The sequence below is a fragment of the Harpegnathos saltator genome, unplaced genomic scaffold (assembly GCF_003227715.2).
Source record: "Harpegnathos saltator strain DR-91 unplaced genomic scaffold, Hsal_v8.6 scaffold826, whole genome shotgun sequence".
Classification (NCBI taxonomy): Eukaryota; Metazoa; Arthropoda; class Insecta; order Hymenoptera; family Formicidae; genus Harpegnathos; species Harpegnathos saltator.
This window is the reverse complement of record NW_020230678.1, coordinates 232,274-251,785: the sequence shown is the minus strand read 5'-3', so window position 1 is coordinate 251,785 and position 19,512 is coordinate 232,274. Positions and strand designations below refer to the sequence as shown.

General features: G+C 45.7%; 1 protein-coding gene across 1 annotated transcript; it reads right to left on the bottom strand.

Moving 5' to 3' along the window:
* Window positions 1–10,267: 10,267 nt before the first annotated feature.
* Window positions 10,268–11,251, bottom strand: LOC105187940 (uncharacterized; the record flags this gene model as incomplete). Its single annotated transcript, XM_011149094.2, has 1 exon — window positions 10,268–11,251. A coding segment is annotated over exon 1 (984 nt), but the record flags the coding sequence as incomplete, so codon positions are not given.
* Between the last annotated feature and the right edge of the window lie 8,261 nt (window positions 11,252–19,512).

Here is a 19,512-nt window from a genome sequence, read left to right as displayed (position 1 = left end):
CATGGGAGTTATAAGCGTCGTAAAGTGTTGTTTCATTAATACTTCCATTTACATATTATATAAACGTTGGAAAGGTGACGTCTTCAGCTGTAATTAAAAAAAAATCATTTGTTTTCATACAAACTGCTTCGAGAAATATCACTTTAAAAATGAGTATCGATAAGGTGCATTTACGGCATGTTATGCTTTACGAGTTTCGGAAGGGAATAACGTTGCCGCAGCCGCTAAAAAACATTCAGGATGTTTATCAGGATGAAGCACCAGCTAAACGAACTGTGGAAAAATGGTTTGCTAAATTTCGGCGCGGAGAATTTAACCTTGAAGACGAGCCACGCTCTGGTCGACCTTCTGACATTGATGACGATGTTTTGCGTACTTTAGTGCTCAATAATCCGCGAATTTCAACAGAAGAAGTTGCTACAGCACTAAACGTTGACCGATCAACCGCTTTTCGGCGTTTAAAAAGATGGAATTCGAATTTGAAGCTCGATATATGGTCTATTGAAACTCCGCACGAACTTTTGCACTCACCCAATATATATATATATAATATATGTATGTAACATATATTGCCCGATTACTTATAAATTCCATAGTTTACGTAAAATCCTGATATAGTGACAGCATATCAATCAGTACTCAATGAAAATAACGTATAAAAACGTGGACTGTTATTAATGATGGTAATACTTATCTCCTTTTATTTGACGATTTCGTCATGTGCTAGAATGTTTAATATATTTTTGTCTTTTTTGAAATTAATATTAGGTGCGCAACTAAGTTCTCGCTGTTTTTTTGATGAAAATGCAACTTTGTTGTGAAAAAATGGTTACAAATGAATCGTTCAAAATATTGCCCATCGCTAGCAACAACTTTTTCCCATCTTTCTGGCAGAGCTCGAATACCGTCACGGTAAAAGTGTTCGTCTTTTGAGGCTATCCACGAATCAAGCCATTTTGAGATGTCTTCATATGAGCGGAACTGCTGATTAGCCAGACCATCGAACGGAACAATAATAATCGGACGGCGCAATATCTGGGGAATATGGCGGGTGGGGTAGGACTTCCCATTTGAGCGTTTCTAAGTAGGTTTTAACGGGTTTGGCAACGTGAGGCCGAGCGTTGTCATGCTGTAGAATCACTTTTTCGTGCCTCTGCTCATATTGTGGCCGCTTTTCGCGCAGTGCTAGGCTCAATCGCACAATTGAGTTCGATACCGTTCCCCAGTGATGGTTTCGTTCGGTCTCAACAGCTCATAATAAATAACACCGCCCTGATCCCACCAAATACACAGCAAAAGCTTCGCAGCGTGAATATTCGGCCGAGCCGACGACGTAGAAGCATGACCGGGCAGTCCCCATGATTTTGTTCTCTTTGGGTTGCTGTAATGAATCCATTTTTCATCACACGTAACGATGCGATGAAGAAAACCCTTCCTTTTTTGCCGCTGGAGCAGTTGTTCACAGGCGAAAAAACGACGCTCAACATCTCTCGGCTTCAAATCATAAGGAACCCAAGTTCCTTGTTTTTGAATCACTCCCAACGCATGCAATGGCTTGGCGTGTAACTCCTAATGCTGAAGCAAGCTCTTTTTGCGTTTGGCACGGATCCTCATCGAGCCATGCCTCCAATTCAGCGTCTTCGAAGGTTTTTGGCCTTCCTTCACGCGAACGGTCGTCAACATCGAAATCACCGTCTTTGAAGCGACGGAACCAATCACGGCACGTTGTTTCACTTAGAGCAGCATCTCCGTAAACTTTTTGGAGTTCTCGATGCGCTTCAGCCGCCGTTTTATTCGAATGAAAGAAGAAAAGCAACACTTCCCGCAAATGACGACTATTTGGCACAAAATAAGACATTTTCACACAACCAAAAGTATATGACGCAAAAACAAAATCACTAATGTGTCAAAGCGGTTTGTTTACCATATGTCTAAGCTTGGTTCATGACGTTTTGGTTATGTCACAATCGACCAGCACTTACTACTGGAGCCATCTCTTGAAAAACAGTGGGAACTTAGTTGCGCACCTAATACACTCAAACGCAAAAAACCCGGTACACTAAAAATTTGGGAAAAAATTACAAAACTTCAAATGATCATAACTTGGTAAATAATGAAGATACAAATATGCGTAGAAATGCAAAATGAAGCTTGAAACGTCCTCTTTAAGAATATCTGAATGGCAATTATGCTCGGCCATTTTTTTCAAAATGGCGGATGATAAAGTGAGAGGATGCAAAATTTATAATCAAAGGTCCGTGTTTGCGATGGTGCATGGTGTGCATCAGGTATCGCAGCGTAATGGGACCAAATGCACATGAAAATATAGAGTGTTATCTTTAAAATGCTACTTTACCGAGCTCGATGTGATCATTTTTCACTGAGTTGTTCCAAATTTTGCTAAAAATGCGGTTTTCTTGTTAAATTTGCATAATTCAATGAATAAGTATCGCATCAAGCTCTATAACGAAGTATTTTAAAGAAAACATTCTATACTTTTAGGTACTTTTCGTCCCATTGAGCTGCGACACTTACTTTGCTCCATGCGCCGTCGCACGCTCGAACCTTTTTTTAGCAACTTTTCATGTTCTCCTTTTTATCACCCGCCATTTTGAAAAAATATCGTTGCGCACAATTTCGATAGATCTTTCGCAAAGTACGGTTTCAAAGCTTTCAAACCGTTTTTGAAATTTGCTGCTAGGATATTTAGGTGTCGAGATATTCAATTTCGAATTTGCAACAAATGTCGATTCAGCGAGGCTTAAGGGGCTAAGAGGCTCTGCGGTTCGTTTGGCTCTTTCATAATTTCAATAGCTGTGTTCATGTTTCTCTATATAATAATTTATATAACCTGCACAATATATTCAATGATTTGCATTTATTATTTTGAAAGCCAGGGAAATGAAAGTAAAATTCAATTTAGGTTCTTCATTTTGCGTAATCGATATTACGTAATAAAGATGAATTGCGTTTTAAGATACCGCTGTCATTAGCTCAAATTATGGTTGTAAGTCTTCCCAATATAAACCGCATGGAGTCTTACTGGTAGGAAAAGTCCCATTGTATGCAGTGTGTGTGTGTGTGTGTTTGTATACCACAAGGATAAGGACTCCGTGGTTCGTCAGCTCCACAGTATTTCAAGATTTCACACCCTCCTTGTAGTGTGTTGTGTGTGTGTGTGTGTGTGTGTGTGTGTGGTGTTACAGCAGAGATAAGGACCCCGCAGTTCGTCACTCCTGCAGTAATTAATGACTCCAAACCCTCTCTGCTGTGTGTGTGGTGTGTGTGTACTAATAATGTGTATGACTGCCTCGTGCGCGTATTACCTCATTCATACGATCAGGCATACTCCTTATTAGTCTTTTAATTTCATCCTGCGTAATTGTATTCCATTCGTTTTCGAGAATTATTCGCAGTTCCCGCAGTGACTGAGGAGCAGGTACGTGATTTCGTACTTTCCTGCCGAGGTTGTCCCATAAGTGTTCGATTGGATTTAAATCTGGACTATTTGCTGGCCAATCGAGTCGATTTATGCCAACTTCATCGAAGAAATCAAGCACTCTTCTCGCAGTGCGTGGTCGAGCATTGTCTTGCATAAACAAGAAGTTCTCTCCGATGAAGGGTGAGTACGGAACAACATACGGAATGAGTATGTCTTCCACGTATATATCTGCGTTCATATTCTTGTCAAAAAAGTGCAGATCTGTATGAGCATTAGCTGAAATTCCTGCCCAAATCATTATAGAGCCTCCATTGTAGCTATGCCTCTCACTTACCGTACAGTCTGCAAATCGTTCTCCACCGCGACGATAAACTCGTTCTCGTCCATCTGGAGAATAGACACAAAAACGAGATTCATCACTAAAGAGTACTTTGCTCCAGTCTGCGTAAGTCCAGTCTCTATGCTCAACTGCAAAATTGAGTCGAGCTACGCGATGGTGACATTTAAGCAAAGGTACAGCTGCTGGCCTGCGCGAAAGCAGATTTTGTTCCTTTAATCTGCTCCGAACGGTGTTAACGGATACATTAATGTTGCGGACATCCCTTAAATTGTTTCTAATTTGAACAGGTGTTCGATGTCTGTCTCTTAATGAATTTGAAACAATAAATCGGTCATCATTATAATTGGTACATTGAGGACGTCCCGAACCAGGCCTTCTATGGAAAGAATTGGTTTGTAAGTACTTGACATAAGCACGTTGCACAGTTGACACTGACAAATCAAGTGCCTGAGCAACGTATCTTCGACTTCTGCCATCTTCAATTAAAGCAATAACTTGAGCAGCCTTTTCAGGATTTATCGTCGCCATAATCAACGCAATAATTTCGATGCGAAACAATCAATTATGATTTAAATTGATGACGTTGCACGAAGCAACGCGCCTCGAAAGGAAAAGATCACGGAAAAAGAAAAGTCGCACGAGGCAGCGCTTATCGGAGTGAACACGTTCGGAAAAGGAAAATTGTTTGTCTTTGTTTATTGTCTTGGCACATACATTTAAGAAAAATCCAGTCAAGCCAGGCGTTAAAGCCCGGCGCACCGACAGAATCTCAGTCAAGCCAGAACGTAAGCCCGGCGTACTGACAAACTCGCGAAGTCCAGCGGACAAGAGATAGTGCCACTATCGGCGGTGGACCGTACGAAGGCCAAAAGCTGTACGAAGGCAATCTCTGATCGTCTCCGCGGGCACTCTTATATGCCCTGGGCAGCTCGAACTCGCGTGCGAGCCGAGGGGCTCGCGCGCGCGACAACCCAGATCGCCGCGTCGCGGCGGCTCCATAGACTAGGAGCGCCAGGGAATTTCGATGTTCAGGTGGCGTCCAGCGACTCGGCATCCAGCACGCCGGGCACCGCGAACTCAGGCGCGATCCTGTACAGCATATTCAAGCTGTGTACCATAATGGCCAATCGTACGGAGAAGGTAGAGAGCTAGGGACAGCGTCGCGAACTAAAGTGTATACCACAGTGATCATGCGTAACTGAAGGGTAAGGAATGATAACTTTTGATAAAAATTAAATTTCCAATTCGCAAAATCGTGTAAATTATTGTATAGAGAATAATGAACGCGGCTATTGGAATTATGAAAGAGCCAAACGAACCACAGAGCCTCTTAGCCCCTTAAGCCTCGCTGAATCGACATTTGTTGCAAATTCGAAATTGAATATCTCGACACCTAAATATCCTAGCAGCAAATTTCAAAAACGGTTTGAAAGCTTTGAAACCGTACTTTGCGAAAGATCTATCGAAATTGTGCGCAACGATATTTTTTCAAAATGGCGGGTGATAAAAAGGAGAACATGAAAAGTTGCTAAAAAAAGGTTCGAGCGTGCGACGGCGCATGGAGCAAAGTAAGTGTCGCAGCTCAATAGGACGAAAAGTACCTAAATGTATAGAATGTTTTCTTTAAAATACTTCGTTATACAGCTTGATGCGATACTTATTCATTGAATTATGCAAATTTAACAAGAAAACCGCATTTTTAGCAAAATTTGGAACAACTCAGTGAAAAATGATCATATCGAGCTCGGTAAAGTAGCATTTTAAAGATAACACTCTATACTTTCATGTGCATTTGGTCTCATTACGCTGCGATACCTGATGCACACCATGTACCATCGCAAACACGGACCTTTGATTATAAATTTTGCATCCTCTCACTTTATCATCCGCCATTTTGAAAAAAATGGCCGAGCATAATTGCCATTCAGATATTCTTAAAGAGGACGTTTCAAGCTTCATTTTGCATTTCTGCGCATATTTGTATCTTCATTATTTACCAAGTTATGATCATTTGAAATTTTGTAATTTTTTCCCAAATTTTTAGTGTACCGGGTTTTTTGCGTTTGAGTGTAATATTTTGCAATATTATTTTTCATAAGTTTATATTATTTTTCATACTTTTTGTATTTTGTTGTGGTTTTGATATCTTACTATGTTTTTCTGTTTAAACACTTTGTATATACTTTGTTTTATATTTAAACATCTATAATATATTTATAACACATCTATAACACAAAACACTTATAACACAATTCATCTATAACACAACATATCTATAACATAACATATATATCTATAATGTATCTTAACAAACTTATATTGTAACATATTTATAACATATCTTACTTATATTTATTGTAACATTTTGTCAAAATGTACAAAATTATCATTTTACATATAAAGCTGTTTTATTTCAATTAAGTAATAACTCTTTAGCTTCTGCAGATAAATTTTTCTCTTTTTTTTTGTGTGTTATCCTTAGACTACTAATTACCAGATCTGACGATATTAGAAGATACTGCATAATATCTTCATTAGTACTTCGTCGCGACTGCATTCTGCTATGTTGGGCACGAGATTTTCTAAAAATCTTATTGCTTGCTTCTTGCGCTTCTCCCGAGAAGTAGCCAATGAAAAATAATACAAAATTATAAAAAATAATATTGCAAAATATTATTTAATTACAAAAAGGACAAAAATATACTAAACATTTTAGCACATGACTAAATCGTCAGAATAAAAGGAGATAAGTATTACCATCATTAATACAGCCAGTTCATACGATTGACTTTAATCCGTTATTTTCATCTGAGTACTTTTTTTTTTTTGACAGGGAGGAAATCCATCATGGATACCCTGACCCTCGGGGAAGGGCCAGGGTTATGCCGGACTCTTACCGGCTAAAACCTCCCCGGGTGGCGCTGCGAAGGGACTTGGGCCGGGACCCCGGAGCCGCACATGACTGCTAATCGGGGTCCCGAGTCCAGATAGACTTATCGTCTGTCCCTGAGGGATGGAGCGGGAAGGGGGGAGGCGAGCCTGACTTCTCCTCAACCGCCGCTCCCCAGGGAGGAAGGGGGAGACGAGCCAGGCTCTCCTCAACCACCGTTCCTCCCCTCCTCCACCCCTCACGCCCCGCCTATATGACTGAGAAGGGGGAAGCCGGCAAACGCCTGCGCTTCAACCGTCGTTCTCAGTCAGGCGGGGCGCCGCCAAGATGTCGTTGTGTGACTGACTGACCCACCGAATCAGTCAGCCACCCTACTTTGGGAGGGCTGGTTGGGACACCGGGAGTCCCCGCCCGGTGCACCACCCTTCCGCCCGGCGGTTACGGGGGGAAATAATCCCCTAGCCGCCGGGCGCTCCCACCTCCAGAGGAGAAATAGGAGAAGTCTCAATGACCCCTTCCTGTATGTCCACCCTAATGGTGGACCTTGCAGAGGGGGGGAGAGGTCGCCAGTGGCGATGCCACCGATACTCTCTCCCCCCTTATTGTCATCCGGCTCCCAAATTGGGAACCGGGGGACTACGGCTGGGGGACAGATGTCGTGTCCCCCTCTTTGTCACTCTGACTGCCGACAACATAGCAGAGGTACACTCTGGTTGTCGCCGCCCTATTTCCCATGAGCCGTTGTCTCTTCGCCCCCAAGATACTCGCCCTGTGAGGGGCATCGCGTCTCTTGGGGGCCCTTCCCCTAACTTGTACCGGGGGAGGAGCAGATTGGGGAGAGGGAGGCGGCTGGGGCTGTTGTCTCAGCGCCTTTTTTTTTTTTTGGTCACGCAGGGGAAATCCATCATGGATACCCCCTCCCCTTGGGGAGGAAGGGGGTTATGTCGGACTCTTACCGACTAAAACCCCTGCGGGATGTCTACCTGTCGGACCGTGAGGAGGGGAGTCGGGGGAACTACTCCCGTATTCCCTCCCCAACCCCCCGGCCCCAGGGCTCTCTTCCGGGAGCCCCTCGCCATCTGTGTACCGCGCCCTGTTCCACGAAGGGAATCCAGGGCGCGGTCCCCGACGAGGGTTACCCCCCGCCGGTTGGCCTTCTGGTGTCTCCTGTCAAGGAGGGAGAGGACATCCGCCCTCCCTCCTTACCTCCCCTCCCTGCTAGTCAGGGAGGGGAGGATTTGTAGGGGAGCGGGTCCGGCCCCAACCGGGGCATCGTTCCCCCCTGTCCCAACTTGTCCGGTCGCTCGGGGGGGAAGGTAGGGAAGGCGTCTCGCCGCCTCCCTACCCCCGCCCTTGCGACCGGTGGCGGGCCCGTGGCGGCCGAGGGGACTGCCTACCCTCGCGGGTCTGTGAGCCCCCCTCGGTCGGCGGTGTCCCGGGCACGCTGTCGCGTCCCTCGTCCCCCTGGGGGCGTTGTCCGCCCGGGAGCTGCTCCCCGCAGCCCCGGTACTGTCTTCGCCCCCACTCGGCGGTCTCCTTCTGGGACATTACTGTCTCACAGAAGGAGACCGCCGCTGTCCACGCCTCCTCGCTCCCGCACATGGCTTTGACCATGTGCGGGAGCGAAAGCTCCCCCTCTCGGCATCCCACCGCCCCGCAGAGGACACGGCGCTCCCCGGCCCATGCTGGGCACGCGACTAGGGTGTGGTGCGCCGTGTCCTCCGCCGCGGGGCAGTGGTGGCATCGAGTGGTGAGCTCCTTCCTTATCCGGCACAGATACCGACCGAAGCACCCGTGCCCGGTCAGCACCTGCGCCAGACGGAAGGATAGTCCACGTCCCCTCCTGCCTGTCAATTCGGACAGGCAGGGGCGGACAGCCGCTGCCGTCGCTGGCCCGGGACCCCGGGGGTCGGACAATAAGTCCTCCCACCTCTCCCGGGTCCGGGCCTCGGCTTGGAGCTTCAGACCCCTTAGGGCCCTGGCCGACATTCTTCCCTCCCTGTAAAGCTTCTTTACCCTCCAGTAAAGGAGATGCCGCTCCTCGGCTAAGAGCTCCACAGGGGGGACGCCGGCCAGGGTGGTCGCCGCCATGTACGACACGGTCCGGTACCCCCGAATCGCCCTGATGAGCACGGGCCTCAGGGCCTGCCGCAGTGCGCACTTGCCTCTGCGGCAGGCCCCCAGCTGTGGCGCCCAGATGGGCGCCCCGTACAGGGCGATCGAGAGCACCGCCGTGACGTACAGGCGGCGAGCTCTCCATCCTGTGCCCCCTTGGGTGCGCGTCAGGCTGGCCACCGCCAGTCCTGCCTTGTGCACCCTGGGGGCCAGTTCCCCAAAGTGGGGTCCGAAGCTCCACCGACTGTCCAGCGTCAGGCCGAGATATCTCATCGTCGGCCCGACGCGGACGTGGACTCCATCTACGAGTACCCGGGTCCCTGGCGGCACCCTCCGACCCCGGCCGTGAAAGAACACGGCCTAGGTCTTTTGGGGCGCCACCTTGAGACCCAGGTCTCTGATGGTACTCACCACTGACACCAATGCCGTCTCCGCGCGGAGGCGGACTTCCCCCCAGCTCTCCCCCCCGGCTACCACTAACGTGTCGTCTGCGTAGCAGACGACGTGGCAACCGAGGGGAAGCGGAGTGCGCAGCACCCGGTCGAACGCGATGTTCCATAACAGGGGGCCGAGAACCGACCCCTGCGGAACACCGCGCTCCATAGCGCGCCGGCCTTGAACCCCGCCCTCCACTGGGAAGGCGAGGTCCCTGCCCCCGAAGTAGGCCGATAGGATTCGCCGGAGATAGACGGGCATCCCGTGGTATTCGAGGGCCCGTCCAATCTCCGGCCAGGGCAGGGTGTTGAAGGCGTTCGTTATATCTAACGACACTGCCAACAACACTCCGCCCTCCTCCTCCACGACCGCCCGGGTCAGGTCCCGGAAGCACTGGATAGCATCCAGCGTTGACCTTCCGGGCCTGAACCCGTACTGGCAGTCGTGGAGGTCCGGCCCCTCCGAGGACAGGTGCTGGACGAGGCGGTCGGCAACGATGCACTCCAGCATCTTGCCCGCCTCGTCCAGCAGGCATATCGGCCTATAGGCCGATGCACTCCCGGGTACTTTGCCCTCCTTGGGGAGGAGGACCAGTCTGGCCCTCCTCCATTCTGGGGGGAATACCCCCTCCCTCAGACACCCGCTGAAAACCCTGCGCGTGGCTTCGGACAGGTTTCCCTCTCCGAGGGCGAGGGCCCAGGCCCGGCCAGGAATTCCGTCGGGGCCAGGGGCTTTCCCCTTGGCCCCGAGCCTTTTCCTGGCCGCAGTGAGCTCCTCTGGACTCACCGCCAGACCCTCGTCCCAATCACCCTCCCCCAACGGGGGGGTCGGGATCATGGGGGGGGCCCTTCTGCCCTCGGAAAGAGGGCATCCAGAAACCCCTCGAGGGCCTAGAGGTCCAACGTCTCCGTTGGTGGGGTTGTCTCAGCGCCTCCCTCAGTGCCTCTTCATCAGAGGAACCCACCCCGTCCCTGCTCCTACTCCTACTTCCCCGCCACTCCCTGTGACGTTTTCTCCTCTTCTGCCCTTTCCCCCTCCCTTCTGCCTGCCGGCGGATTTTCTCCGCTGCCTCCTTCTGCAGCATCACCGCCTCGCAGAATGAAGCGAAGACTCCCCAGTTCCTCTCACTCTCCAACATAGACCTCACCGCTGTTGGGAGTGAGAGGTCCTGACCCAACTCCCTGGCCACGACTCCGCGCTCCACTACCCAAGCTGGACAGTCTTGCACTGTGTGTTGCGCGGAGTCGTGGCCATAGTCACAATGGTGACATTTCGCCGTGGGCTCTTTCCCTATGCGACACATGTACTCACCGAAGCATCCATGCCCGGTGAGTACTTGTGTCAACCTGTACGTCAAGGTCCCGAAATCCCTGCCTACCCATTCATGTAGGCAGGGCTGGACAGCCTCGAAGACCCTCCTCCCGTAAATGGCATGCGCCAACATCCTCTTCCATCTATGGAGGAGGGCTTGCCGAGTTTGGTGCTTCATCTCTCTTATGGCTCTGGCGAGCGCCTCGTCTTCCTTTATCCGCCCCTGAAGCTCCTTCTTCCCAAAATACATTCTCCTATACATCAATGCCTGGAGCTCCAGGGGAGGCATGCTCGCCAGAGTCGTCGCCGCCTCGTGAGATATCGTTTTGTATCCCCTGATGACCCTGTCCGCCAGTATTTTGTGCGTCTTGCGCAACTGCTCACGCATCCGGTGATTGACGGCCAGGGCCTCAGCCCATATTGGCGCCCTATATAGCGCGACTGAGTTCAAAACTCCCACGTGGAGGCGACGAGCCCTTTGCCCCGGTCCTCCGATGTTGGACATAAGTCTGCCCAAGCATGCTGACAATACCTTGAGTCGGGGGACCAGGCGGTTCATGTGTTCTTTGAAGTACCAAATGCTGTCCAGGACGAGGCCCAGATATTTCATCTGGGCCTCTATCGGGACCTTGTACGTTCCTACTCTGATCTGGGCCTGGAGTAGTTTGACTGCCTTGCCATGGAGAAAGATGGCTTCTGTTTTCTTCTCCGCCACCATCAGACCCAGATTCCTGATAGAGCCCACGGCGATTGCCACCGCCAAATTCGCTATGTTCACGGCTCCTCTCCAGTCTCTCCCCCCGGCTAGGATGAGCGTGTCGCCCGCGAATCATATAAGGTTACAGTCGGGGGATTCATCTCAGTACTGACTTGATATGCTGTCACCTACATCAGGATTTTACGTTAAACTATAGAATTCATAAATAATAGGGCAATATATGTTACATATATATTGTTACGTCCCGTAGAATTTTATTGGATTCAATAGAATTTATTTGATAACGTGGATATGACTATGAGGAAAGCGCCCCTGTACGGAGAACAATACACGGTTTGCGAAACACATCGAACGACATAGAGGAAGACAAATATTTATTAACTTGGATATCGAAAGGCTTACAGTGATCGGATGGCTGGAACATCACTGTTTAGGCGTCCGACGGAACGGGAGAAGGAGTCCTCGTACGTGCCCGCGTTCCTCCCAGCTGAGATGACGGAACGTCGAACGCTCGCGATATCGCACTCCCGGCTTCCGAAAGTCGCGTCTGTCTTTTCTTGTACGAATTAATTAAGAAGATCGTGAAATTGGTTGAAGTCACGAATACACTTGGTTGCAACAATTGTAATGAGAAAGAACCAGAAAGAAAAAAAGGGAGATATATGAGAATATGAGAGACCGTCACGAGATGATGGAACTTGAAGATTCTCTAAGTACAATAGTTAAGGAGAGACTTGTGAGCACGCGTCCGAAACGTGTGACGGCCTCAACGAGAGTGAAGAAGCGGGCGGTTCGCCGATGGGCCGAGAAGTCCTTCTTCTTCGTGTCGGAGCAAGACGCGAGTTACTCGATCTCCGGATGTAACAACGATAAGAACCTCGCCAAAGTGTCGCCTAAAACAGTTCGGTTATCTTAGAATGAAAATGAAAACATTTACAATTTTATAGTCAACCGCAGGTGGACAATAATGCGGCAATCGCGAATTTAGGTACGACGCTTTACAATGATAGGCCAAGGAAGCGTTCTTGGCGAATTCGGCGCAACAAGATTAATAATTTTAACGGAGAGTGGCAAACGGGGGTAGTACAATTTTATAATGATAGGTTTTTACTTCTTTACACTACATTTCTAACGCTTTGATCTAATAACCGGATAATATGTAAAGTTTAGCGAGATGTCGGATGAAAGAAACAAGGTGGAGAATTACGACGCGATATGCCTTGTCTTCCATCCGAGATTCCTGAGAGCGAAGCTGAGCCGTGCTGCTGACGCAAAACAATTATGAGATTCGTAGAATCACAATGCTTATACTGCAGAGTTATAAAGATAACGATTAGAAAAGTTGTTAACGGTTATAACACAACTTTCCCACACTTAGTGCTTATTTTTATTGTTAAGAAGCAAGAGATGGGGAAGCTGCATAGTCTGTCCGCTATGATAAAAATAATTTGGAATAATAGTAAGAAATAATAGACAAGCCCTCGCGCAACCGGGCTGTTATTCTTGAGACTACGTAAGCAATGATAAAGCATACGCGCCCTGTAGAAAACGACGTGTCAAATTAACATAGAACAGAAGTGCCGAAAAGAAAGAAAACAGGAAAGAGTAACACAATTCATACGTTGAGTCTGGCACATAAAATGTGAACATCCAAAATCGATATATCAAATTAACACACGCCGGTGTCGGAAATTTAACACAAGGTTTTCCATATACAAAGGAATAGTAAAAGGCATTAAAGCTAACGCATTAACTTAAAATAAAATGCTAGTCACAATTACAGGTCGCCGTTACGAATGTCAACATAATATAATCCTAATCCATATCGAACGAGGGAGGGGAGAACCAGAAGTTTAGATTGCAAGATGTACCGCTCGATAAGAATAAAAAAAGAAATAAGAAAAAGGGGGGAAAAATAGGAGCTGAGACGTAACAATATATATTATACAGGGTGGGTGGTTATAAGTTTACAATCTGAAGTGTACAGGTAGATTACATTAAAACAAACATAAAAGTCCCATACCGTTTACCGAGATTCGCAATAATTATCGAGTTATTAATGACAGAAATCTTGAAGAGCGGGAGCGCGCCGACATAGATGATTGGAGAAACGTTGAAGCTGCTCAGGCTACGGCGCGGCCCATTCGGCCCAGCAACTGTGGGCGGCGTGCGGCGAGACGTAATTCCGACGAGATAAAACAACGAATAGCGGCGCGTTGTCCTTCCCCTCGTCTTCCCGCTATGTCCACGCGCTTGTACTCCTCAGATTTCTGTCAATAATAACTCGATAATTATTGCGAATCTTGCAACACGGTATGGGACTTTTATATTTATCTTAACCCAATTTACCTTCACACTTCGGGTTGGCAGCTTATAACCGGCCACTCTAAAAATGCGCGTTTTCGTCACGCGTTCTCCTCGCGGAGATGATTATCGGTGCTATCCTTTCCACACCATCTAGCGGTAGATAGCATGGCACGTTTTTTTATAGTGGTATCCCCAGGAGGCCTAATCCACTGTACATTAATGTATTAATGTAAAAACTGCTCGAAATGCCGTCCTTCTTCTCGCATATAAAATTTGTCTCTTCGTTTAATATCGCGCGTTGCTCGGTGCGTCATTTCCGGCGTGATAGTATTGAAGGCCGCGACAATTGCCTCACGTACTTCTTGTTCTGTACCATCACGCCGCTGTTCGATTAAATTCTTAACGTGACCCCATAAGAAATAATCGAGCATATTAAGGTCAGGAGATCGCGGCGGCCAGGTGATCGGACCACCTCGACCTATCCACCTTTCCGGGAAACGCGTATCTAATATATCTCGCACTTGCCGGCTAAAGTGCGCAGGAGCTCTATCATGTTGAAAGATCAACTCCGCTCGTGCTTGTAGAGGGACGTCCTCGAGTAGCCCTGGGAGTTGATTTTTGATAAAATCGGCGTAAATCTCGCCATTAAGCCGAGGTGGCAAAAAGTACGGACCGATCTGAAAATTATGAAATATTAGAAAATCATTGCGAGAAAGAAGTTTCTTCAATCGAATGATACTCACCACTCGGTCCGCAATTACTCCGGCCCAAACATTAATACTCCAGCGGTACTGGAACGCGCCTTCTCGAACGGCGTGTGGATTTTCCTATTGTGGCAGGTGGAACCTCGGCTTAATGGCGAGATTTACGCCGATTTATCAAAAATCAACTCCCAGGACGTCCCTCGAGGGGGACATCAACTCGAGGACGTCCCTCTACAGGCACGAGCGGAGTTGATCTTTCAACATGATAGAGCTCCTGCGCACTTTAGCCGGCAAGTGCGAGATATATTAGATACGCGTTTCCCGGAAAGGTGGATAGGTCGAGGTGGTCCGATCACCTGGCCGCCGCGATCTCCTGACCTTAATATGCTCGATTATTTCTTATGGGGTCACGTTAAGAATTTAATCGAACAGCGGCGTGATGGTACAGAACAAGAAGTACGTGAGACAATTGTCGCGGCCTTCAATACTATCACGCCGGAAATGACGCACCGAGCAACGCGCGATATTAAACGAAGAGACAAATTTTATATGCGAGAAGAAGGACGGCATTTCGAGCAGTTTTTACATTAATACATTAATGTACAGTGGATTATGCCTCCTGGGGATACCACTATAAAAAAACGTGCCATGCTATCTACCGCTAGATGGTGTGGAAAGGATAGCACCGATAATCATCTCCGCGAGGAGAACGTGTGACGAAAACGCGCATTTTTAGGGTGGCCGGTTATAAGCTGCCAATCCGAAGTGTGAAGGTAGATTGGGTTAAGATAAATATAAAAGTCCCATACCGTGTTGCAAGATTCGCAATAATTATCGAGTTGTTATTGACAGAAATCTGAGGAGTACAAGCGCGTCGACATAGCGGGAAGACGAGGGGAAGGACAACGCGCCGCTATTCGTTATTTTATCTCGTCGGAATTACGTCTTGCCGCACGCCGCCCACAGTTGCTGGGCCGAATGGGCCGCGCCGTAGCCTGAGCAGCTTCAATGTTTCTCCAATCATCTATGCCGGCGCGCTCCCACTCTTCAAGATTTCTGTCATTAATAACTCGATAATTATTGCGAATCTCGGTAAACGGTATGGGACTTTTATGTTTGTTTTAATGTAATCTACCTGTACACTTCAGATTGTAAACTTATAACCACCCACCCTGTATATACAGGGTCATCGAAAAGTATCGGACCCCTCTAATATCTTCAGTTAGAATGCATTTTGAAGAAAATGTTCAACAACACAGATATATGGTTTCAAGCGAGGAGTAAGATGATGACCTTGACTTTGACCTTGACCATGCCCTTCAAGGTCATTTCAAGATCAACTTTATTTTTTTAATGGAACTCCCAACATTTTATTGCATATTTTTATAGCTTATCTCGAGAGCTTTCCAAAACACTATAATAAAATATCTTTTCATTAAATACTTATCGAGTTATAAAGGTTTGAAGTTAACAATTTGTTAAGTGGTGTGTGATTCCGGCCAGTTAAGGCAAGAGTGGTGTGTGATTCCGACCAGTTAAGGCAAGAGTGGTATGTGATTCCGGCCAGTTCAGGCAAGAGTGGTGTATGATTCCGGTCAGTTAAGGCAAGAGTGGTGTGTGATTCCGGCCAGTTAAGGCAAGAGTGGTGTGTGATTCCGGCTAGTTAAGGTAAGAGTGGTGTGTGATTCCGATCAGTTAAAGCGAATTTGATTCCAGTTGGTCAGCTTGGGCAAAATATTCAATTGTACCAAACAATTCACAACAAATATTCAGATTGTGGCCCTTCAACAGCCTGGCAATGTGCCAATTTGTTATAAACAGCTCAAACCGCATTCCGGAACGTTTCAGGCGGTATTAGTTCTATCTCTCGAGTTATTCTCCCTCTTAAATCATTTAAATCTTGAGGCTTAGTGACATAAACTTTACTTTTCAAGTAACCCCACAAAAAAAAGTCAAGTGGGGTCAAGTCCGGAGACCGAGGTGACCACTCAATATGACCCCTTCGCCCTATCCACCTGTCCTGAAAGACCTCATTCAAATATTGACGGACAATGACACCATAATGAGGTGCAGTTCCATCCTGTTGGAAATAAATTTCATCCATATTTCCACCAGCTATGTCTCGAATAGTTGGAACAATTTGTTCGCGAAGCATGACTGTGTATACTTGTACTGTCAAATTGCCTTCAATGAAGAAAGGGCCAACTGGTCTACCATTAAGAATACCAGCCCATACGTTAACTTTTTGTGGATATTGGGTATGATTGTCTCTTTTCCAGTGAGGATTAACGTCACTCCAGTATCTACAATTGTGTTTATTTACATTTTCAGTCAGTTCAAATGTTGCCTCATCAGAGAAAACAATATTATTAAGTAATAGAGGATCGTCGACAATCATCTCCATCATAAGATCACAAAATTCGATGCGTCTATCAAAATCGTCTTCGGACAACTCTTGGACCAAATAGAGTTTGTATGGATGCCATTTATTCCATTTCAGAATTTTACTGACAGATGCATGACCGATTTCGTGTTCTTGTGCAACGCGATTGATGGAAATGTGGGGACTTTCAACGAAAGACTGTAAAACATCTAATGCCTTATCATTATTTGTTGCTGTTTTACGTCTACCAGATCTTGGGCGGCTTTTAACGCTACCAATGTCCTCGAAACGTTCAATAGTACGGATTATAGTACTTTTAGAGATCCTATTATTTTCATTCCGAAAATTTACATTAAATAATCGCGTTACTGTTTTATACCCTCTTTGTTGATCTCCCGATCCTCGCATCATTAACAGTGTTATTCGATCTTTTTCAGAAAGTTCCGCCATTCTTAATTAGAGCAAAGAAGAATTAATCAGGTAAGTGATAGGAAATTGATCTAAATAATTAAATAAAGGAAAATACTAATTATTAAGTGTTGGTCCAACTATCGATTTGTTTATTTCAACCAGCACTAGCAAAAAGCTCGTTGAGCAACTGAAAATCTAATAGATCAATTAATAATATTTACGAAAAAATTCTGAGCTATTGGAAACAAAATGAAGATGTTTGGAACAATCAATTGAAGCGCAATGGCTTCTTTTGTTACAGAAACAACTTTTGGGGCTATTCGTTTTCGTCCACGAGATAACTGTTGCTCGCTAAGAAGAAGACAGCACTGCATCAAAGATTCAAATCAGTGATCCGCATTGTTTGCTCAAGAGCTTATATTACTATTGGTGCCTGCGAGAGTGAGACAATAAAGATCGGCCCCGCCAACGCTTTCGGGCAGATTTCCACTAACGCCTTCGGACATCACGCATTTGAGCAGCTTCTTACAATCACCCTCAGGCAGTTTTCCGCCATAGCCTACTAGCATAACCGCTTGAAGCTGTACAACTTTGCTATTGGACATTTTTCCAAAATGCATTCTTACTGAAAATATTAGGGGGAGCCGATAATTTTCGATTAATGTATTTTCTTTAAACCAATTAATTGGTCTCATTATTTCGCGCACAAAAAGTATTAAGGTTATGATTACTGAAAACAAAATAATATTTTACAAGATATTTTACATTTTGTGTCAAAAGATTGTTAACTTCAAACCTTTATAACTTAAACAGTACTTAATGAAAAAATATTTTATTATAGTGTTTTGGAAAGCACTCGAGATAAGCTATAAGAATATGCAATAAAATGTTGGGAGTTCTATTTAAAAAAATAAAGTTGACCTTGAAATGACCGTGAAAGATATGGTTGAGGTCAAATTCGAGGTCATTATCTACTCCCCGCTTGAAACCATACAACTTTGCTGTTGGACATTTTCTCCAAAATGCATTCTAACTGAAGATATTAGGATATGGTCCGGTACTTTTCGATGACCCTGTATATATATATATGTATGTGCAATATATATACGTAAACTCATTAGTAGAATACATTGATAATGTGGGGATATCAGGCAGGTATAACATATATCGGCCTACTGCAGATCCTCTCCACAAGCAAAAACTGAGAATTTCGATCTTACATGTGAATCTCGGAGGCCTTAAAAGCCCGTGTAAACTTTGTCCGATCCAAAAATATTCGATATGTTACAGGTTTTATACATTTGACAAATTTGCGCGTCCGCCATTTTGAATTGAGGGCCTAATTTAAAAAACGGGCTCGATACGATTGTAGAGCAATTCATCGCGAGTAAATTGAAAAAAAAAGCATGGAAGTCGGTTAAAAATTACGCTGTCTAGTGATTTTTGTCCACAAAAAGACCCATTTGTCCCACTGTGCAGCTAAGGAGACTAAGACTCCCACATATAGATTTTTGCACCGATGACGAGCGTTCGGATCCCACCGACGACTGCTTCACTTAATGGTTTTTTTCCTTTTTTCTTTAATTTTCGACATATAGTAATACGTTATTAATAATTATTTATTTATTTTTTAATTTATTTCGTTTTTATATAAAAAATAAGGACATTTCGGGATATTTGAACGCAATATAAAATAAAAAATATACAGGGTGTTATATAAGTCCCGGAAGAGCAGAATAACTCGAAAAATATGAGTCCTAGAAAAAATGCGAAGTATTGGGTTTTTATGATATTTTCCTGGATATCTGACGGTGACCTTAGATTTGACCTTGACAATAACCTTAAAGGTCATTTCAAGGTCAATTTTTTAAATGGGACCCCATACTTTTGACCACAGAAATGAAGAGAGTGGAAAACTGTACGTTCCGATATAGCTTTGAACACTGCCAAATTTGACCTCTGAAGGTCACATAAAGGTCTAAGCTTGTTTTAGGCTGAAAACGCGAATATCTTCGAAAAATGCACCTGCTAGGGAGCAATGTTACGCATAAGAATAAGAATGTAGAGGTCAACGAGGGACATTCAGCCGTGACCTTGCCCTTATTCTCAAGGTCATGAGTTAAGATTATAATCTTAAAAGTCCGGTTTGACTTTAATAATAATTATTATTAAAGTCAAACCGGACTTTTTCAGGACTGAGAATCCATACTTTTGGCCTAAATGTGTCAAGATTGAAAAATTTTACGTTCAGATATGACGTTTTCAACCTTGACCTTGTTCTCAAAATTATGCGTTTCACGTTACTTCACTGATCTTGAAGTCTACTGAAAGTAAAGCGTCTCGGAACCCGACCACTGAAGGCAAGGTGTCTCAAACCCGACCACTGAAGGCAAGGTGTCTCAAACCCGGCCACTTAAGGCAAGGTGTCTCAAACCCGACCATTAAAGGCAAGGTTC